Source organism: Pan troglodytes, chromosome 4, assembly GCF_028858775.2.
Source record: "Pan troglodytes isolate AG18354 chromosome 4, NHGRI_mPanTro3-v2.0_pri, whole genome shotgun sequence".
NCBI classification, from domain to species: domain Eukaryota; kingdom Metazoa; phylum Chordata; class Mammalia; order Primates; family Hominidae; genus Pan; species Pan troglodytes.
In genome coordinates, this window is record NC_072402.2 from 32,364,211 (window position 1) to 32,388,064 (window position 23,854).

At 36.1% G+C, this 23,854-nt stretch overlaps 1 protein-coding gene across 3 annotated transcripts in view; it reads left to right on the top strand.

The window, feature by feature from the left end:
• Window positions 1-23,854, top strand: part of HAPLN1 (hyaluronan and proteoglycan link protein 1) — an 83,910-nt gene that overhangs the window by 32,667 nt on the left and 27,389 nt on the right. The window contains exons 1-2 of one of the 3 annotated variants that reach the window (XM_009448909.5): window positions 14,326-14,541; window positions 15,132-15,257. In XM_009448909.5, coding sequence (XP_009447184.1) covers window positions 15,158-15,257 — 100 coding nt within the window. In that variant the 5' untranslated portion in view covers window positions 14,326-14,541; window positions 15,132-15,157. Of the gene's footprint in view, window positions 1-14,325; window positions 14,542-14,918; window positions 15,258-23,854 lie in introns of those variants that run through there. The other 2 variants (XM_001147083.7, XM_016953034.4) reach the window with 2 other exon arrangements.

A 23,854-nucleotide genomic window follows, 5' to 3' on the forward strand; every position in this document is an offset into this window, starting at 1 on the left:
AATGCATCATTTTCTAGAGTTATTGTCTCTTCTCTCTTCAGTCTGTATTAATGTCTTCCATTTAAATAAGCTTTCCTCAAATACTCATTCTCCAAAGTAAAAAAAAAAAAAAAAATAGAATCAAAAGCTGCATTTGGCAAATACTAGCACAGGAAATTTTCCAAAATCGTGAATGCCCACAAAAGAGGTCAACATCCATTTGCTTTTCATGTGCATTTAATTATTGGAAAGAATTTGATTTGGCAATTACGCTAGTGTTTTGAAGCAACTTCATTTTACGACTGAGAATGAGGACTTCTTAAAGTGGGGACTGTGCCAGTCAGCTCATGCCAGATCTATTGTGGGTATTGAAAAGTTTAACATGTGAAGAGAACTAAATAGAGAATGGCAGGAGCTCTGCTGCTACATCGGGATATGTGGAGCCTGGTGCCTCATGAGAGGCAGCCAAAGTGGATGGTGTGTCAGTGATCACTGGGATGACTCCTTGGACAAAATAGTTCTCCCATGCCTAAAATGCACACTATAGAAAATAAACCTTTAAGTCAAAGGCATTAGTGGAGAAGCAAGAGAGTATCAGAAGACTAAAGGCAAAGAAAATGATGGTTTCAATGGGAGAGGGTCAGGAAGGAGCTAACACTTGGGTCTGACCAGAAATCCTGGAAGTGTAGATGCATGCATAGCTAGAATGTCCTGGATACCAGAGTGTTCTAAAAAGAGAAAAGACAAAAAGGTTGAGACAAAGGAAGGAATGGGCAGATATGAAAGCAAATTTACCTCATCCCACATGGCCTATTTTGTGTCATAGAAATTCTTGTCTATCCAATGCTTGTATCTTAAGAAAACCAAGAGAGTGAAAACAGCCTTTTGATATTTCAGTACTAGAACAATAACTCAGAATGTTCTATATAAATGCATTTCCAGAATTTAAATATGCTAACACCAAAAAGCAAAAATCAATGGGGTATTCCATCCTTCTGATACTCTCATTTTCCCCCCAATATGTAAATGAAGGAATAGGATATGTTAAAACGTTACAATTAACAGATATAACTTGCAAAACAGTTACGAAGAAATTTTTTCAGCATATGTGCTGGAGATACAAGGATTAATAATACAATGTGGACATTACTCTCGTCAAGTCAGTTGCATTTTAATTAGCAAAGTTGAGTATCTCATCACATTAGTGTGACACCAAATACTGAGATTCAGATTTAAAGAGGTCATTCCTTGTTTAGATGCTATAATGGTGAGAGATAATCAGGGACACAGATTCCATTTTATGTACTTGCTCCTAAAACATTGTTGAATGAATGTTTTGAACATGATGCCAGCAAGTAGCTATTTATATTGTTTATGCATATGCCTGAACAGAAATTTATGCTCTTGCTGAGAGGCTTATTTTGAAAAGACCTGCCTAAACTATCACTAGAAAATGCAAATTGTGGTCAAGAGGTTCGTAACTGAAGACTACTGTATTCTCCTCCATGAGAGGAACGGCAGATGTTTCCTTAGGCCATTCACTATATACTGAGAGAAAATTTGCCATTTTTTGCAGTTTTTAAAAATTGATTTTGACTACACCAGCACTGAAATTAAATGAATCATTTTCTTTTCCTGATTTCCTGTGGATTTTGGGGAGAGGTTTGCTTTATAAATACCACTTGCTCTTCCTTATATCAGTTTTGTTTTACATATTTCGTAATTTTTGAGTGCATTTCCTTTTGTTTTATATTCCAAAATACCTGTCACCTTCACTTCCAAACAGCCAGTTCCACCTATTAACTTCTGTTATTGTTGTTTATTTTTAGCAATGGCATTTTTACAGAATAAAAATTCTTTCCTTGAAATTCAGGAATGGAGAAACAACACACCCTTCCAGATGTAGAGGAAATAAACCTTATCCTGCTCTTGAACTCCCTGAAATTTAAGTGACCTTCTTTTGTTTTCTGTCACTTTGCACCCCACCTGCTGTACTGTCTACTCCCACCCATTGGCCCAGCAGTGCAGATTTAGAGAACTTTTCTAAATTCACTTACTGCCTCCAAAACGGCAGGTGGGCGGCAGGTGCTGGGGGCTATACAGTGAAGGGGATGAGATATTTGTGTGTGTTTGTGTTGAATTTGATGTATTACAATTTTAGTCAGCAATAGCAGAATGAAAAGGTGGCATGGCTGTCTCTGAATTAATTCATCACTAAAACATACTATCTGAAGTTTAGCCACATTGATCCTTCTTACTTTATTGTTGCTATCACTATTGCCAACTAAGATAAGAATGAACATATGTGGATTTCACTAACTTTGTCTCTCAGCCAAACCAAAGGAAGTTTCCATAAGCCTGGCAAGAAAGGACAAGCAGAATTCAGAAAGCCTCACTAGAACTGATTCTATTTGACAGGCTGGTCTTGTTCCCTCTTCTACCTTTTCACCTCTAGCAACAGCTGTTTCGTTGTTTTACCTGTCATAATTTTCTCCTTTTAAGACAGGTAGGTTAATTATGCCAGGAGTGGATCAAAGGGCACAATTCTTAGGCAAATTTTAAATTAGCAAGTAGGAAGAAATGAGATCGGTAATTTGACCTCAAGTCTTGACATTTCTTTTTTTTTTTTTGGCTACATTTTATATCTCTAATTGTTGTTTTGGCTCCGTCATTGGTGATAGTACAATTTCAAATAATCTCCAGTGTGCCAGGGTAGAGAAATGGAGTAGGAAATGACGGTGAAAATCAAAAGCACATATGCTTTATGTTCTCCTACAAATGGACTTCGAGAACTTGTGTGGAAATACTTGCAAGAAAGTATAGATAGTCATATGCTCTTGGCCAAAAATGGTCCTTTTCTATCAGAGTACGTTATTCTCTTCAACTAAGCAGCACATATTTGGAAGATTTGCCCTTGACAAGTTCAGATTGAGGCACCGACAAGAGAGAAAAGGTCACACCAATCAACTCCAATAATGGAGTAACTGAGTTCCCTTAGTAACTACTTCAGACAACTCCAGTTACCTCTAGTTCACTCTCATATACAGCTATGTTTAGAACTACAGAAATGCCAATCTCCTTATTCATTCATTGAACACTCACGAAAACTCAAGATTAGAAGGACCAATAAATCCAGGAGTATAAAGACTAATAAAATATGGTCCTTGTCCTCAGGAAGTTTACACTTTTGTAACATTAGCACGGGGTCAAAATGTTTTAGATGCTTCATTAATAGTTTGAGAATCAAATGATTTTTTTACAGTTGTATGAAATGTGATGATTTATTCAATAAGTTGTGTGTGTGTGTGTGATGTCTAATATCTAGAAGTTTGCAGCATATAGTTTTACAGGTTGTGTACTGAACAATATCTAGAAGTCTGCAGCATACGGTTGTGCAGGTTGTATACTGTACAATTCTGGGGGCTTCCATTTATCCTGCAGTGTGCAGTGCAAAGCCACAGAGGCATACATAGCATCCCTGAGCTTCTACAGTGTGTCAGAGGACATAGTGGTAAACATAGTTTCTACCCTCCTGGAGCTTGCATTCTAGTAGTTACACATGCAGACAATGAGCTGGATTCTGCTATCAAATCCCATGCCATTTTTCCAGTACCATTTTAAAGCATGTGGCTTGACAATCTTTTGATATAACCAATTATGAAAATGTATTAATATTAAATGTAGAAATGATTACACTGATCACTGAATTTATAACAATAGCTATGTTAATCTGCCCTTACTAAAGAATGAGTGAGAATCCAATAGCTAAAGGCTAACCCATTGTATTTTCAAATCTTTATATTTTATTTCTATAAAAAATTGGAAGTCTTTAAAAGTGTGTTCTACATGCATCTTCCCTAGTAAACAGAGTATGCATGTCAGATTGAGAAGATCCCTCTTTGTACTGTGTACTTTGTACACAGTTATATCTTCTTATGAGGTATGTAAAGATAAAGTAAGTAACCTGCAGTGATGTGGCACTGGTTGGAATGCCTGATTGCACTAGGAAAAGTTCTCATTAATTTTATGTTCAAGGCCTTTTTGTCTTGCCCCTGACTCCCTGTCCAATCTCACCTCCAGCCACTCTACTATGATCACCCCACTCTCCAACTACACGAGCTCCATGTAGTCACACAAGCAGGCCAAGCTCCCTCACAGTTCATATGATTAAGCAGCAATATCCTTTCCCCTCTTCTCTATCTCCTCTTTGTCTTTCAGCCCAGCTGAACGATCACCTTTCTGAAACCGTTTCTATATCCTGCCAGCCAGGCTGGGTTAGGTGCCTGCCACTCTGCACAGTTTTAGTGGGCACCATTCCGACTGCATACTGGAGTGCCCCTCTTCTTTTTCCAGTAGTATCCTGAGTATGCCTATATGCACTTGCCACCCTGTTCTTTTATATTGCTTCCCAGCCTATCTTGAGGGTACCTGCTTTGGGATCTGAAGCTGAGCCTTATTTCTACTTGCCTGGTGTAAGGTGGATTCTCAATGGATAATTGTTTGAATGACAGCTTCATGTGGCACAGTACATAATTTAGATGCCCCTGAGATATGTAAGGCTGGAATTTCTCTCTTTGGATATGCTCAGATTGTTCACTTAGCCTATCTGGTGTTGTTTTTCCCTCTTGTAATGCTTATCCTTCAAGTCATTGCTCCCATTCTCAGGGGCCATGCTGCTGGTCTCTTCGCAGATGTTCATTACCACTAAAGAACACTACTCCTTGGCCTCTTTTCAGTTGCTATCTTCCTCCTCCTTCTGCCCCCTCCTCCTCCCCGCAGTCTGCTTCTCCCTCTTTGTTTTGCTCTTGTTCTTTTCTGTTTGCTTCTCAGCAGTAGGGGCCCTGTTTTTTAAACAATTGCCTACTGAGAATGTACACTGTTAGAAGTCCATCTCAGATCTACATTCTATTTCCCATGACATTTATATGGTCAGTATTCTCTCAGTATTTGCAGTACTGTGCTCACTAAGACTTACTTTGAGGTGTGCCGTTATTACTAACCTCTGAGAGTGATGACTGGCAGCTGTGTATGTGAGGTTTTTCTACAATTTTTAGATAGCAGTTCCTTTTTGAGGAAGTGCACAATGTCACCACTTCCCTTGCTTTCCAGGTTCTGTATTTTTAGGATTACACTTCATCATCCAGATCTAAATGTATCTGTGTACCTGCTAAAGTTAACGAGGTATAAGAGATTATTCAAAGGTCACATTATCCTCAGCTGTAGGCACATTATCCTCAACTGTCATTTGCCCAACACTGATGAGAATTCCAGTCTTTCATGTAATTGCTCATGGCACTACCATTGCTTTCTGTGAAAATTATGGAAGAGAGAAGGTTAGTTTTTCGTAGCTGCTCGTTTCCTCTTAACTTTGTTAGTACTCACCCAGGAACTCTGCCACCTCTACACTGCCCTCACTACCATAATACTTCACAAAAACATGATCACGTTTGAAATGGAAACAACCTTGGGGAACTTTATACTGGTAACTGTAATGATGGGAATTTGGAGACCAGGTTGAAAGGGAGGATCTGTGAGAGAGACGTGGAGCTGGTAATTTTGTAGTATTTAGAATAATGTAAAACCTGAGACTTTTTATACCCAGCTTCCCTCATTCTTAGGACAATAGTGCCCATATTGTTATGTATTTTACTCATGTATATTTATTTCATTCTGAGTCAATGGCAAGCTTTGATACTTATATAAAAGTTTTAAAATCTTTTGTTCTTCATAAAAGAAAGCTACAAATTATGTAGATATTTTTGAAGTCTACAGCAGTAGTTTCTAGCTAAGATTCCATGCCTATAAAGAAAGTTGATTAAATGATTTTATGTGTTTTCAGGATGAACAAATTCCTGAGCCAAAGAAGTTGTAAATGAGAATTATTTAGTTTTAAAAGCTTAAAAAACACCTTCAAAGATCATTATAATTTAAAAACCTATTAGGATGAATTATTGGGCTATATCCTGCATCACAAAACCAATTTGGAAACTCAATTTAATGAGCTTAGCGGTCAATATTTGCTAAATTAATTGGAAGATATTGTATTTTCCCTTTTTTGAGCTGTGTAGACACAGCCCTTTTGGCTGTAACACACTTTGTTACTTATATACCAATGAACTGAATTCTGATGAGGTCATGTTTTGACGTAGGATGGGGACAAATAGTAAACTTTCGTAAGGATCTTGGAAGATACCTGAAAAGACTCAGCCAACAGAGATAAGGACTGACTGCATGAAGTGCATTGGAGAGAACAGAAGTTTCTGCTGCTAAAAACCATTAATATATTATTTTTATTTTTATTATGACTTAGTATAACTAGGTACCACAGTAAATCAATGATCATAAAACTTTTCATTGTATGTAGTACAAAATCAGAATTGACACATATTTAAAAATCTTTCTATGCCTTCTCAGAGTCTGGTGACTTTTTAAAATATGTGTGAGTTGCCTGATTCTTGTTGTTCATTAACTACTTTAGAATGACACATGGGATGCAGTGGTGAGCTTAGTGTTTTTGCAATATGTAGAAAACTTTTTACATATTTGTGATGGCACCAAAGCTGCCATGTAGATGTTTTGCGGTTGTATTTTTTAGATCCAACGTTAATGAAATGTTTAACTGACAGCTGTTGAAATTTTGAACTTTTAAAGAGATTTAAAATTTTAATGAAATGGAATCTTAAAATATTGTTTTGCTGGCTCAATTAAAAACAATTTCAAATGCATTTAGTTGAAACTGATGTAATGATCAATTTCCTACCCATATAAACCCTAGTGCTAGAAATCTTATTTTAAAAACTCTTGTTTCAAATTATAAAACCTGTAACTAGGAGGTTTGTATTCATTTAGTTGTGTGCATATGAGCACAAGAGTCTAAACTCATTTTTATATAACCTACATTTAAAAGCAGTCCTAAAAATTCTAAATTCTAAATTTCCTCCACCACACCTGACCAATTCTGAATTTCCTAAAAATTCTTAATTTTATTTGTACATTATAATATGAAGAGGAGAGCAAATAGGGAGACCTCCTCTCTACAAAAAGTCAAAAAATTATCCTGGTTTGGTGGCACGTGGCTGTGGTCCCAGCTACTTGGCGAGCCGAGGTGGAAGAATCACTTGAGCCCAGGAGGTTGAGGTTGCAGTGAGACGTGATCTCACCACTGCACTCCAGCCTTTGTGACAGACAGACCTTGTCTCAAAAAAAAAATTCATTAATTAATTAATTAAAGTAAAATGATGTAAAAAAGTAATTTTAAATGAGAGTTGTTTTGTTTTTGTCCATTTTTTATTTGTGCTTGATAAGAAACAATGAGATAGCAATCTAAGCTGTTGATAATTCCCAGAACATTCCTTTAGAATGTTTCAGACAAAATTATACATAATTGGTTACAAGGGGCCTTCTGATGGCTTTAAAATGCCTCCGTTTAGGTTCCTTCTATTTAAATTCCAATTCACTAGGGAATAAGTCATGTATACATTTGTAGAGTTCTTAATTTAGTGCCAAATTCCTTGTCAATATTCAAAATTCATTTACTATTACTGATCATAATAATGAGTCATTCGATTTTATACATTAAGAAAATATTTTAAAGGTCTAATTTTATATTATTTAATACAATGCTTTGTTATTGATGCCACTCAGATTTTTGATCACAGAATCAAGAATGAGTGAATCTATAAAATGTCTTTCCTATATGAGTATGTCTAACAAGCATACCCATTAAAGAGTATTTCTTATAAAGCCAATATACCATGGCAGCATTTAGCATATTAAACCACAAAGAAATTATGAGTTAGCCTGAGAAGTGGCAGTACTGCTTATTTATATTCTGACAGATTTAATTGTCTTTTAATAATTGTTCATGAGGTGATTTTATTTTTGATGATCTTTGTGTATAATGATAGAATATAGATGTTTTCTTCTTCAGCCTATGAAGGCTGCATTTTTAATAGCATCACAACATAATATTCATATTGGTTGTCTAGTGTTTAGTGTTCTAGGGTAAAATTATGATTTTAGGGCATAAAAAATAGGATCAGTTTTCCAAAGATAAACACAGGGGAAGATAAGAGGTTTATTTCCTTTTAATGTCACCATCATCATCAAAATCTATTGCTTAATATTTATTTATTGACTTCCTCAACTATCTGGTCCGGAAACAGACTATTAATTATGGAACACATGCCCATAAAAACCTATATGAAATCTCATGTAACTGAAATATTTTTTAGTAGATAGTGAGAATACCTACAGAAACATGCTAAATACTATCTATAGGTATTCCAGACTTTTAGTTACTCAGAGGCAAGAAATATGTGGTCCCTGCATTTATTAGTATATATATGTACTGCTTTCCCCATATACCCTAAATATTTGATTAAAGGCTGTGGACATGAACATTATAAACACAAAATATGACATGTGCTTTTGCTCAGATAGGCCTTTTATATGTGTTTTAGAAAATCAACAAATAAACAAAACTACTGCAGAATCCACTTAAAAAGCTGGTTTTGGAGAAGTCTAACCCCCATCTCAAGCATTACCTAAAGCAGGTTCTAAGGGGCCAGTGAGCAGCCTGAGCAAATGCACTTCGATTAGGTGAAAGGTTGCTGAGTTTGTCTCAAACCCTGTCAATATTGTCTGAGAGAGAGAGCTAGCAAAGAGCAACAGCCAAAAACAGTAAGTAAATTGAATTGCTACTTAAACAAGCATTATTGATATTATCCCTTTAAAAATCCATGAATTCATTTGCTGATGAGGACAGTCCTAAAATGCAACATAAGTAGAAGAGACGATCTGATATCTCCAGTAAGAAAACATTAAATCATAATAATAACAACTAACATGGAGCTTGGACATTTGACGTCAACTCTTTTAATTGACAGATAAAAAATACTTGACCCTAAAGCAGTTGAATCACTTCTTCATGGGTCACACAGCTAAAAAGTGGTAGATAAAGAAATGAAACTAAACTCTACCTTTCCTCCATTGTACCCATTGCCATATTTCCCCATCTATCCACGATAGCTCCAATTTACATGTTACTGTTTTCCTAGTATAGTTGTAAGTAGTTATCCTGCTTACTCTGTGCCTGGTTCGATGATAAGTAATCCTATGACCACGTCAAATATCATATAATGTAATAAATATGAAATATATGCAAAAGAGAAAAGAATAAATTATGTAAGAGTGGGTCAGAAAGATTTGGAGGTGATGAATGGATAAACAAAAGCAAGAAAGTAAAACAGAGAAAGGTTAGAAAGAGAATAGAAAAGTTAGGGGAAAAACAGGATAGAAATACGCTGATTTCAAAACATCGAGGAGAAAAAGGAATATAAATTTTTCGTAAATTTAAGAATGCAGGTTTCTGAGACATGAGGATCCTAAGTTCAGCCTCCCATGTTTTATACGCATGGTACAAATTCATGATTGAGATTTCTGAGATCTTTAATTAGAAAATAAACCACAAGTAAATTGTAGAAACATCTACAGCTAAGTGATACTCCAAAAAGCAGTCATTTTAAATGATTTGCTCTAAATCTAAGCAGTTTGTATGTAAGTGGCTAAGGTATTCTTAGAGATTCCTTTAGCAGTAACTGCAGGCATTGGCAAGCCTAATAAATATTAAACTGAAATATATGTCCTTATATCACTCAAATATGGTGGTATATATTGCTCCCATAAAAAACTGGGAAGTCTATGGCTGACTTGCTCATTTCTGTTTCTGCCACTGGATCTTTTTCTCCATACACTGCCAAATCTTTGCAAGAAAAACTTGATATTAAACTCCATAACAAATACTGTTCATAGAGAAGCCATGTTAAGAAATTCTTGGATCTGAGAATTGTAGTCAGTATTCATTTTGTGGTGACATTTTATTTCTTTAAACTTAGAGGCAGTATGCCAAATATTCACCATTTATTATTCATTTGCTACTTTTTTTATTGCCCTCCCTCTTATTTTTGAGTGGCCTTTTCTTCCTCTTTATTTCACCTCTCTTATAATCCCCTTATATCTTCTTCCTGTTTTCTAATGCATTTCTACCCACTTTCCACCCATCGATAATTGAGCCCATAAGGGCAGTCGTATTGGCTTCAGAGAAGAGCAGTGGACCCAGAGTGATGCTTTGAGGGACCTGCACTGCCAGTCCTGCTGAAATCATCCAAAGTCCACAGCCAGTGTTAGATATTTCCTAGACCATCAGTAAAATGACAACTATCATAACCTTACAGAAAATAAACCACGGCAAATCATCTTTTATAATGACAAATATATTGTTTAAATTGTTAACCATTTGTGGATGAGAATCTTTCCGATTATACATTTTTCACGTTAATTCTTATAAATGTAGCAACAATATAAAGAGTTTGTAAAATAAAAGGAAAATACCCATCTGCCTATTATTTTTAGAAAATAACTAATATGTTATATGCATTCATTTCCAGTGTTTTAAAGTAACATTTTTAATTAAAACACACACACACACACACACACACACACACACACACACACCCAAACTATAGATAAAAAGGAAAATGAGGAAAAGTAGAGAGGAAAAATGAACATAAGCATGGTGTTATTTCCAAGCATTGGGAAGTCTCAGAAGCTCAAACCCACACCCAGAAGAAGAACGCCCAGTAATCTTAAAAACTTAGCCCAGTGGGTCTCAAATTTGAGCATGCATCAAGATCACTGAGGGGGAAGGAGACTGCTAAATACTGATGGCTGGGCCCCATCCCCCAGAGTTTCTGATTCAGTGTATCAGGGGTCCAAGAATTTCCATTCTCTAACAGTTTCCAAGTGCTGCTGCTGCTGGGAAGTGACTCCTGAACTCATTCCAAATAGCAGTTTTATGGGAGGATTTCATCTGTCTCTGAGATGGAGATGTCCTTGATTCACTATTTTTCTTACATTTATCCATAACGATCAATCAAGTTTGAGGCAGTCCTTCCCAATTTAATAACAATACCTTAGTGTTTGTGATTTGTATACTTGTTCAAGAATACTTTCAAACCAGGGAGACATTGTCATTATTTCTATTTTGTAGGTGAAGAAATTGAGACCTGACGTACTGGTTGTGAGACCTGGAATAGAGCTCACTTTTCTTCCTTCTGGTCTATGATTTTTCCCAGTTTGTCAGGTTGCCAAAGGATCAGGCCCAGGCTAAGGGAACAATAGGCTGCCCATGTCCAGACTGAAAGCTCACCACAATGAAAAGGTCTTGGCTGGACATCCAGTCCATGGCATCAGAAAAGCTTTTTAGCTGACTTGGCAGCTTAAACTTTCACAGAACTATGCAATATGACAAGGAAAATTCCAGCTTGCATGAAGCATTAAAGGAGTTGCAAGACTGGCTAAGAGAGAGCCGACAGCACTCGTCAGGGGACCCACGACAATGATAATGGTAGTTGGGAATGCGTCTCTGGGGTCACACTGCCCAGACTACCAGCTCCTTGTTGTACATTCTGGGTACTTCACCACCCTAAGACTCTACTTCTAGAGCTGTAAAATGTGTCTAACAACATACTTACCTCAATTGAGTTGTTCTGAGAAATGGCAGTTCAGGAAATATGTAGTGTTAGCTCTCAAGGCACATGAAGTAGCACACATGCCTTTCACTTGGTTTGATCTCCCCATTACCTAATATGATAATGATAATGTAGTAGACACTTAAGAAATAGCAGTTGACCATCTTGGTATTAGACTGTTGATATTAGTATATCTGCATTTCTATCAAACTATAACTCTTTCACATTGGATAAGGTATATTGCTTCCAAATCATGGTTCAATTATCAACAAAGCGGGACTGTAAAATTACATTCCTATCATCTGTCTTTGACTATGAACATAGACATTTCAGTTTGGATTCATCTTGAAGCTGGCTGATCGAGCATTAAGATTGGTAAAGCTGTGAAAAGAGACCTTCAATGTGTGAATTGCAGGTGAACTGAGAGCACTAATTCAGGAGTTGATAATAGCTGGTTGTGGAAAAGTCTCCCCGATTGTCTAAATTTTAGCTCATATCAAAAACTGCAAATTTTTACCTAACATACCTAGACATTGAGAGGAGGCATGATTACAAAATGCAAATAAGCAGGACTCAGATTTATTTACTCACATGACCACCTACTATGTTTGAGGTGTCCTTTTCTACTGGGACCAGCACTTAGACCGGTGGCACAGCCCTTGACCTCAATGACCTCAGTCTGGTGTGCAGCACCTTGTTTTATATAGCTTATTGCTCAGACACCTGAAGACTGTGACCCTAAAGTATACTTTTCTAGTTTCATGTCTACTGGTGAGATGGTTGTTGTGCTTACCAGAGTAACAAAGATAATTTCCATTCTCACCTCCCTGGATTGCACTGAATCCAGCACAGGGTACTCCAAAGTATTCACTGATAGAGGCCTCTAATCACAAATTACTGCAGATGTCCAATATACTTGAATTTTCAAAGATGGTATGTATCTATCTTTCTGTGTGTGCGTATCTCTGTGTATGTGTGCCTATCTCTGTGTATGTGTGCCTATCTCTGTGTATGTGTGCACACATGTGAACCACCAAGACTTTGTTCATGGTACCAGAGTGATATAATTAATGAGGCAGGGCAAATCATGTTAAGAAAAATACCACCTGACTGCCTTCTCAATATGTAAGTCTTGGGAAAAATGTTTATATTCATATATAACACAAGTCAAAGTCTTAAGATCATAGTTGTAACTTAAAGAGCTTGAATTTAAAAAGGCAACAAAAGAAATAACAAATTAAATTTGTTTGAAGGCAAATACAGACTTTGCCACTTACTAGATGTGTACCTTCCAGCAAGATTACTGTCTGTATCCCAAGAAATGGAAATATTTGTCTCACATTATTGTTCTAAGGAATCCATGAGCCATTGCAGACAAAATGCTGCTTATAGTGCTGGCGAACAGTAGACATTCCATGAAAGGTGTTTTTATCATTGTTTATTCCCCATACTCCCTCACAAGCACTCAAGATGTTTACAATTTTAAATTAGGTTGTTGGATAGTCAGTACTTTAACACATTGGAATGAACCCTTAGTAGTATAATTTTAAATACTATGGTATGGAATTAAAGGAGATACATAGATAGATGCGTCATATATTTTTAAGACGAATGAAATTCAAGATGGCTGCAGTGGTAGGATGAACAACTCTAACCTAGTGTGTGTATCATATACAGCTCCCTATAAATTACACTATCCATGACCACACTAACGTGAACATTAATTTAGCAAACTCTCCACCTTTGCTCATCTTGACTCCTCATCTAGAATGTCTCCTGTGTTTGATTGTTAAATTATACACCTTCTTTATACTCTCTCCTCCACAGCGCCCCTTCTCTGATTCCTGTAAACAAGCAGAGAGCACATCACAACTCTGGTACTGTTTGTCTGTTGTTTCATATTTGTGTTTACAGTTATCTCAATTATATTCCAAATTCCAAAAGGCCACCTTTATATTTGTTCACCCAAAGCACAATCCTGGGCTGAAAATAGGTAATATTTTAAACTGTAATTTTGTGGACAAAAGTTAGTGACTACAAACAACCAACAACAACAACAAAAATAAGCATTTCAAAAAAGTTCTTAGAGGAACAAGGAAGTGAACTTCTGAAAATAAGACTAGTAAATCAGGTAGAATTTTGAAGCTAACATTCTTGGTTTCCTTGACAAATAAATTTCGCAATTTGTTTGCTTATCTACATCTTCTTTATGTGATACAATGAAGAAAAAGAAAAGATTTAAAGCAAACGTGAAAGACTAAAGCCATCAGCATCACAGTAGTGCAAATCTTCACTGGGGAAAATACAGAGACGTGTTTCAGTCTCAGAAGAGACTTGGGGACCTTCTGTGAATAAGTGAATTAGGTTCTGGAGTAGAGGCTCTCCTACAAGGACCTCCAGGAACAGACTCCAAGCTCTTTAATAAGTATCCCAGGGAGTCAGGCTTTCTTGGAAAAAACAAATTAGTGTGAGAAGCCAGTACTGTGCAATTTCAGTTTTAAAAATAGCCAGTATTGTCAAGGCTGCTGTGTGCATGAGAGAAATAGAAGGTCCTTGTTAATTTTCGTGTCAGCTTCCACATTAAAACCGAGAAGCTCCACTGAAATCCTTGCCTGGCAAATACTGCAAAGGTTATAAGGTTCGTATCACTTAGAATCACTTTTGGTTCTTCCAATGACAAACTTTTGGGAGGGAAGAGGTTATGTCCCCTTTTATCACATTGGTCTTTCAATAAAGGACAGGCAAGTGATGGCTCTGCCTTTTTCACTTAGGACCAGATCTGTGCCTCCCTGTCTGTTTCAGCTTTTCATTTGCCTAATTGCCCTGGGAGGCTGGCAGGGACGTTCCCTGCAGCCGTGGATCCGCTGACTGCAGAGACCCTACCTGGCACTCTAAGTTGGTGCGTCAGCATTTTAGGTTGAAATGAATGAAAAATCAATCAGGATGACTGCAGTGGTAGCGTGCACAACTCTAACCTAGTTTGTTCATAATTTTCAACTATTCACCGTAGACCCAAGCAGTATGTAAGATGGTAAGTGAATCTGTAACAAATGTGCTGCTTCTGCTTAATCGGGCACTGTTTTTTTTTTGTCCTCTTTTCTATTTGGAACAAGCAAGTCTAACCTTCTTAGGAAGCCACATGTAAAATGAATGATGATGTCAAGTTTCATGCAAATATTATTTGCCCTGGCTTTAGATTCAGTTTCTAATTAGACCAAGTGATAAATACTCATATACAGACATAACACGTTGCTGTTTTATTAACTTATGTTGCAACTTCAGAGGCTTACATTTTTTTAAGAGTGTTTATGTTTTTGCCACATCTCTTTGTTACTTGCTGTAATTCTCTATCCAAACTACAGTGTTTTAAATTTCTAGATTTACAATTCTGCAAAGATAGAGTTAAACACTATTTGGACTCTGGCTACATGATGGTAGCAGGAATTGTTCAAAGCTGCCGTCTTCGGCTCTTAAAGGCAGCTACAGTAACTTTCTGAACAGATTGGGTTAAATATTTTTACAGACCCATTCTATGATGATAAGGCGGTAATAAGTTGTGCAGTGCAACACTCCAAAGGGTTCCAAATCTCACAAGCCTCTTTGTATGTGATGCTCTCGCAGTGAAGAAGATTCTTTGGGCTCTAAAGATGAAGAGTCTACTTCTTCTGGTGCTGATTTCAATCTGCTGGGCTGATCATCTTTCAGACAACTATACTCTGGATCATGACAGAGCTATTCACATCCAAGGTAAGGAAACACAGCTTCTCTTATCAAAGCCTAATTAATTTTAAGTTACTTAGAGTTGAGATGCTGGGCTAGTGTTTCTTAATTTTAGTTCTGCTGCATTGACTTTTTCTTTCCCTTTCTGCTAATTGGTGAACATGTTCCCTGGCTTTTGAACACTATTGCATTACAGTAGAGTTAAGAATTGGGGACAATTAAAGTTGAGTAGCTTAAGAATGTCCAGCTGCAGTGAGTTGGTGTAATCGTTCAAGGCTGTTAAGTGCAGTTGCTGTCTTCAAGTAAAATGGAGGCCATAAAGTTCATTTAAATGCAAGTCAGAGAGAGAAAATAGGAAGTAAAACTTAGGATATAAGGTCATTCTGTTAGAGTAACTGTTTAATCATTAAGAGAAACAATATAAATAAAATGAAAATTAGACAAGCTATTGTCCAGGAAAAAGTAGTTTACCCTATTATAATCTGCTTCAGTTAAGCTTTAGCTCCTATAGACCAATACATTGCCCCTGCACATTTCTGTTCAGCTCAGCTGATTCCTAAGCCTGAGAGCTGTAGCAGGATTTGAGGCTGCAGTACAATGCAGCTATTTCCTCAGTCCCAGCTTCAGATGAGGGACATCCTGCATTAAGAAAGCTGAGACTTATGCAATAAGAGGAACAGTTCTCTCCTTGTCCTTGGATGCTGAATAATTAAAAAAGGAATTATAGAACTTAACAGTTTAAGCAGATGATGATAATTTTAGATAAACTCCATTGGGGTACCAGAGGCATGATAAGTTTGCTAAGAGACATAAAACTCTAAGTTACATCTTCAAGGTCAAAAGCGTAGCCTCAGTAAACTGCATTCACTGTGAAAAGTATGACTTGTGAAGGTCAAATGATAGTGTAAATCTGTCTAGAAGTATTTTCCTGTACGTATTATGACTACCAAAATAGAATTCTGAATTTGTCTATGTCTAGCTATTTTAGACACATCTCTTTTAGTTTTGTTTGCTTCCAACAGCTTTATTTTTTTCTCTGTTGAACTGAGAAAAGAAATTGTAATCATACATTTTACTCTGCAAGCTGCTGACTCAGCTGTTTCTGTAATATATAGTAGAATCAGAGCTGTTTCCCAAAGACCGTATGATATTTACACATAGAGATTTCTAATGAGGAATAATACCCTTTTACCTTCTAGTGACAGAATTCTAGTGACAGAATTCAATTCAGCCAAAATAGTAATACCTAGTCGTTATTAATAATACCAGTTTTATACCCAATGCAATAGAAACTTAAGCCATGGTTTCAAGTTATTAGATGACAGATACCAAAGTTGTATTATGAATTGTGTACAAACCATTTAATGAAAATTGCACTCAGAGTATGAGAATAGTGTTTTAAAAATGTACTAACATTTGAAAAATTACTCCTATAAGTCAGACTCAAGTTATCTCAGGAAGGAAAACTTCTGTTACTCCAGCCTTTCCATTCCCATCTCCTCTGTTGAAACTTAGTGCAAGGGGATTTCTGACCCAGAGTATCAGGATTATCCAGATTATTTGCATACACTGTCCACATTTTTAAAAAGGCTTGATAGTCCACTTCATTTTAATTGTAAATTCATATTCTTAGAAAGTGCAGGCTTGCCTCAAAGAGTTGCTAAAGAGCTTTCAAGTAATAGAACTATATTTGGCTTGTGGAAATTTAATGCGAAATGTGATTTGGGTCATAGGATTATGACCCATAAACGAAATACCTGTTCTCATTACTTTTTTCCCAACAATTTTTTTGTGATAGCATTCAGATTGAATTTTCAAATCCCACAGTCCTTCAGAGAAACTGCTTCCAAGTGAGCTTCCATAATTCCAGTTGTTTTTTATAATGCAAAAATAAATCAGGTAGCACAAGAATCAACAAAGCAGATTACTTACTTGCTTCATTACTTACTTGAAATACTGCATATTTTCTTATATTTAAAAATTTATTTATCAAACATAGCCCAGAAGGAATTTTAGGGAGCTGAAATCCTCACAAATTTTTTGAAGAATTTAGTCAGATGATTAAATCAGCTATCTCAATCTCAGATTTTTGAATGGTACTGATATGCAGTATGAGCTTCTGTTAGTGATGGAAAATAGTTGAAAATTCACGTTGCTGTAAAAATATCATTACTCTCTCCTATTTTTGATTAGATTTCTATTTTTTTACTCCAAGTTCCCAAGGTCTGAACAACATTGGGAAAATTGTGCAAATCAGCCTCAAATTTTTGTTGGCTGCCTTGATGCAGAAGCTCAACATTTTAATGATACATTTTTGAGTTCCATGTGTATGGGTTAGCTAATTGTTTTTCTGAAGGCCTCCTCATAATTTTGTTGTGGGAGGTTTTATAGAGATATAGACACACAAAAAAAGTTTAATCTGGATATTAAAAAAGAAAGAAAGAAATCAAGCCGGGCACAGTGGCTCATACCTGTAATCCCAGCACTTTGGGAGGCCGAGGCGGGTGGATCACGAGCTCAGGGGTTTGAGACCAGCCTGACCAACATGGTGAAACCCCGTCTCTACTAAAAATACAAAAATTAGCTGGGCGTGGTGGCAGGTGCCTGTAATCCCAGCTACTCAGGAGGCTGAGGCAGGAGAATTGCCTGAACCCGGGAAGCAGAGGTTGCAGTGAGCCGAGATGGTGCCACTGCATTCCAGCCTGGGCAACAGAGCGAGACTCCATCACACACACACACACACACACAAAAAACAAAGGTAAAAAGGCAGATGGCCAGGAAAGAAAATAGCAAGTGTAGACCCCTATGCAAGGTGTTTCTAGTGAAAAACACTTCTCTGGTAATGAGAAAGAAATCTCTCCCAGCTTCCCATGGAAAAAGACTTAGCTTTAGATAAAAATTTCACACACACTAATCCATTTCCTTTAATTTTTCATTGAAATAATTTGATCGTACAGGAAAGCAAACTTCATTTGTCCACAAAGTTATGTTCTCAAATACTTCTACAGGAAGAGGGGCCACTGTTAATATCCTCTCTATATACTAAATTAATGGATTTTGTTCCTCATGTCACAATGTGGCTACTTTACTTTACTTTTAAATCCTTTGAAACTTGAGACCATTAGGAAGAGTTTTACATGGAGTATCAAATCACACAGAAAGAATAATATTTATAATATTTGTATCAGGTCCAAAAACTTTTGTGTAGCCTTTCAACTACCGTAGAATTTTAGAGATGATGAATACACTCTTTAAAATACAACTTTTTAGAAGACATTTACAGATAACAGAGAAATTTTATGACCATTTGCCTATTAACCAATATACAAAGCAAAATAGATGAACATGTAACTACTTGACCTTATCAAGGTCAGAGTCAGTGCTTCCTGCATTTGGTGTTCAAGCAGAGGTCTTCTGATGACAAGTCTCAGTCTTTTCTATAATGCCACTAACTAGCTTAGACCTTGGAAAATTTACTTAATCTCTCCAAATCCCAGTTACCCCATCTGTAAAATCAGACCTAATGCCTGCTTATTCAATAGAGCTTTGTGAGAATTAAATGAGATAATATATGGAAAGTGCTTAGTACAGTGCCTGGTTCCCAAGAGCCGATACTTATCCAGGTGGTTGTTATCATTATGTTTATTGCTTCCTCCCTGTTATGGAAAATTGATTTTTAAATAGAAAACAGACTACAAATACTGGTCAAAAAAATTCATGCTTTTCAAAGTACATTTGTTAACAGAACATATCATCACCTTAATTCTAATAAAGTAAACATTTTATAAGTTCTTTTCTTTGCCTTCTTTAATTTCACAATTTAAAATGTCCCCATTCATATTATTACTTTAATTTTTATTTATTTATTTTTTTTTGAGACGGAGTCTTGCTCTCTCGCCCAGGCTGGAGTACAATGGCTCAATCTTGGCTCACTGCAACCTCTGCCTCCCAGGTTCAAGCGATTCTCCTACCTCAGCCTCCTAAGTAGCTGGGATTACAGGTGCCTGCCACCGTGCCCTGCTACTTTTTGTATTTTTAGTAGCAGCGGGGTTTCGCAATGTTGGCCAGGCTGGTAATTCCTGACCTCAGGTGATCAGCCCACATCAGCCTCCCAAAGTGTTAGAATTACAGGTGTGAGCCACCACGCCCAGCCTCCCCAGTCACATTAAATATTATCTGACCATTTTTACTTTCCTGGTAGAAACTAAAGTTCTCCAAACATAAGTAATATTTTCCCTTAATGTATTTACTATGTGAGCACAGATCTGCTACTTTAAATTTTTGTAAGGCAGAACAAGAGGAACTCCCAGAAATGAAAACTGTGTCCTTCTATTTAATAAGTAAAAGTAATTGTTACTTTTGTCAACAAATAAAACAAGTAGATTTACTTAATAAGGAATTGCCAGAAGTTTATGTCTGTAAGTAGAAAAAAATAAAGTCTATCCAGAACCGCTGGCAGAAGTGCACACTCCTCTCTCAGCTTCACTATTCCTCCTCCTGCTGTGTGTCCTGAACCTGCCTCCCCTTCTTCAAATCTGGTTCAGTCCTCACACGGACCTCCTGCTAACATGCCTCCCTCCCTCATCAGATTGTCTCTCAGCTTTGTAACTAACTCCAACTATAGAGCAGTGCCAGGCACATAGTAGGTGCTCAATGTATGTTTGTTGAATAAGTGAGTGAACAAATGAATGATGAAGGTAATGAGATACTTCTAAATTGTCACTACCATAATGAGCATTTGTTAAATGCTGTGACATCGCTGGCATTTAGCAGCATGTGACACATTGTGTGCACTTAATGAACATTAGCTAGATGACTGCTTTCACTCCGTAATGTTGGCATCAGCTAAATCATAGTTCACACAATTTAAGAACTTAAAAGGACTTTGGTAGCGATTGTCTAGACCAATCTTCCAATTCGCGAATGAAGAAATCAAGACTCAGAGCTTTGCATTGCTTGTCCCAGGCTACCTGGCTGATAAAAGTCCGTTTATCTAGTTAACCCCTTCCTTTTCTTCAAATCTGAGCTTATTTCTCACCTTTTTAATGAAGTCACCCTGACTATTGCAATCTGTCCCCCTCTAGTATCCTAATCTCTCTCACCCTTCTTTTCTTTCTCTCTGTAGCACTGGCTGTATACTCTACTTATTTTTATGTAATTGTTTGTCATCTGTCTCTACCACAAGAATATTGAACAGCTTCATGAAGGCAGGAATCTTTGTGTGATGCATCCCAGTCACATAAACCCAACAACTGGCACATAGTAGGTGATCAATACATGTTTGCTAAATAAATCCAGGACCAAAATCCAGTTGTTTTTTCTAATCAAGTTTTAGTTCAGCCTTTCCAAATCCCAGGGAAATATTTTCAATTCATGGAATGAGAAGCAGCAGATGAACAAGAGAATTATGAATTTGGGTTGCAAATTTTGTTTGGTCTTGTGCATGGCTCCCACATAACATGCAGCATCTGATACTCCATGAGAGTCCGCCAAAGACAAGTTGTTGCAGCAATCTTCCTCATGCATGTATGCAGCTTTGAAGAGTATTGGATTTACATTTGGTCACTGCAATGCTATCCTGTTCCTTATGTAATAACTGCAGATTTGGGATTTGGTGGTACAGAATGTATCACAAGGAGTGGGTGAATCTAATAATGTATGATCACAAACCATCTATACAGCCAAAGTTTAATGGGAGAACTGGATACATGTTACTCTGTCTTAATTTTCTCTCTCCCACCTAAAACTTATTTAAACTATCTGAGTCTGTTTGGAAAAGCTACATCAATTCATTTTTGTCTTTTTGAGGCAGAATATCTTGTTTGCAGCCACCAAAGCAAAATCTACAAATACCAGGAAAAATATCTACAAATATTTTATAAATCACAGGTGGAAATATACTTATATATATAGTTAATAGTTCTGTCTAAAAACTAATAGCTATAAAACTTCAGAGAATTCCATCGTGGAATTATAAAAATTAGCACATCATCCATATTAGATGACTAAATCTTAAATTTCTTATCAATTTACAAGAGGGCATGAAACCAAAAATGATAATAAGAACACACAGCATTAAACATAGGCTTGCCATTTGATCAAACTTGGAATATCACCATATTAATATAATAAATGAGCTCAAAAGAACAAAAGTATATATGTAGGAGTATACATACATATGTAAAAATACTCATATATTGCACCCATGCATATACACCTATAGACAACTTATTTATTCAACAAATGTGTTAGGTGCTTATGTAGTGGCATTAGGGATATGAAGACAAAACATACAGTCTCTGCATTCAATAATTTATGGTGTAGTGAGAGAGACAGTCATTACTAAGAATAAAGAGCTATTAATCATGGTAACAGAAATATATATTTTCTTACCAACTTTGCTTCTGTCAGTAGGCATAATTGCTAGCCCATGTCCTAGTCTTCTTTGTATTTGTGTGTCCTTTTGAGAAAACAGAATTCAGCCATTTGCTGAACATTGGCCACCTCCATGCAAAACACTGGGTTATTCTCTGTGGAAATATAAACCATCTCCTCAGTGTTTACTGACAATATTATCAAGGCAACAAGCAAGCAAGAAAAAATAAAATAAGTGTTAAATAAAGGTGGAAATGTAGAGAAAAGAGTAAGTAGTTACCAAACTAAAAGAGCTTATTATTTAGAACTTTGAACTATATCCATTAAATTTTTAATCACTTAATAGAGCTGAACTCATAAAATACATCTTAAAAATATTTCTAAATTTGATATTGAAAAATCTAGAATGCTGAATTCTATGCTATTCTGTGAACTATTAAAACAATACAGTTCTATAATATTTCCAGGTATAAAAGCTTATATTGAATAATCTTTGCAGGTAGTAACAAATCCATACTAAATAGACATTGTTTTCTCTGTTTTATCCTTTGTGCTGAAATCAGCATAGTATGTGTGAAGCCAATGATTGTTTGGAAACTCTCCCAAATACCAAGAAAACCCTATTAAATAGTGACGCCTTTCTTTTTGGTTGCAGCTCTACAAGAACCTTGACTCAGCTAAAGCACTATAGCTTAATGGCTTAGTGTTACAGTGATTTCAACATGATGATTCTCTGATTTTACCAAATATCAAGAAATAATAGCTTTAGATTTCTTTATTGATTATGTTCTTTAAGTGGAAAGTGGAAAATTACCATTTTGGAAGAGTCTTTTGGAATACAAACACCAAAATGCTAAGAAATTAAAATATTCAATCAAGAGGTTATCAAACTAATAGTATCTAGGGAGAAAATGAAATCGTTTTTAAAGCAATATTCTTATTTCAAAATGAAAACATTAAAAACATAGGAAATTATTTGAAATAAAATTACTTCAAAAATATTTTGTGTATTTTGTGTTGCCACAATACACTAGCCCTAGACTTGTCTGCCTTCAAGAATGATTATCAAGTAGTCAGTACAAATAGTATCATTTTAATCTTGGTTTAATTCAACATGTTGGTTACTTGACTTCACTGTTAGTCAGTGACTAGTCACCATGTCTAAGGTGTATGGAGTAATATTTACATGCTCAGGGATTGTGCTGTGGAGTATACTGAACAAAATAAGTTAAATAAGAATTCTCTCTACCTTTTCCAAACACTGTTAACTCAAAAGAAAAACAGACATTTTGGATTTAGAAAACCCAGAAAGGCCATAATCCATCATGTATAAAACGAATGAAGTATGTTAGAACAAGAAGCATTTTACTACAGTCAAGTATGGAGATTAGGTAAAAAAGTAGGAACAAAGGAGAGTCCTATCTTATTTCTAAAGAGGGATTGAAAGTTTAAAATAAAAACGCCTTTGAAAACATACCCTTGAAGGGAGGAGATTTCCACTTCTAGCTGATTCTATTTGAAATGCTGCTTCCCTCCCTGCTTTAGCTTGTTCCTGGAAAGCATTGGAAATTATGTTGTCTTTTTGGCTCAGAGTTACTGAAGGGTAGAGAAAGAGCAGGTGAAAGGAAAGACATGTAAGTCAAAGATATGTATAATGTAGCCTTATACATTACAAGATATATGACACAAATGTATTTTCTTTCTAGATGACTATATTTGTTCAGAATGATTTCACGATTATCTATGACTAATAATATTGCTGGCAAAAAATAATGAACACTTTTATACAAGGCTTTTTATTCTCTTTTTTTTTTCTTTTTGGTTTCTTCAGCACAGAAAGGTAAATTATAAATTTTTAAATTTTCAAATTTTCTTCTCCAGTATTATATGTGTTATGAAAAATTCTTACTTTCTCTTGAAAATTGTTGTCAATTATGCTGTCAGGCTTTAAATCTCCAAAAATCTGCATATGATTATTTTCATATCCTCATTTTGCTTTGTCTTTTATCACAGTCATTAACAAAGGGCCTTAAGAGCTTAAAGTACCAAAGTACTAAAAAGCTGATTAGATAGTTAATGCTTCCTTTAAATGTTTCCGTATAAACAGAATACCTTATTCTAAAAGATGCATATGGTAACAGCATTTCATAGACCTCCCACAATATATTAAAATCAAAGTGTGTTCCAAAATAAAGCTTCTTGAACTTCGGCCTTTTTTCTTACAACTCATTATTTGGCTTATGTACATA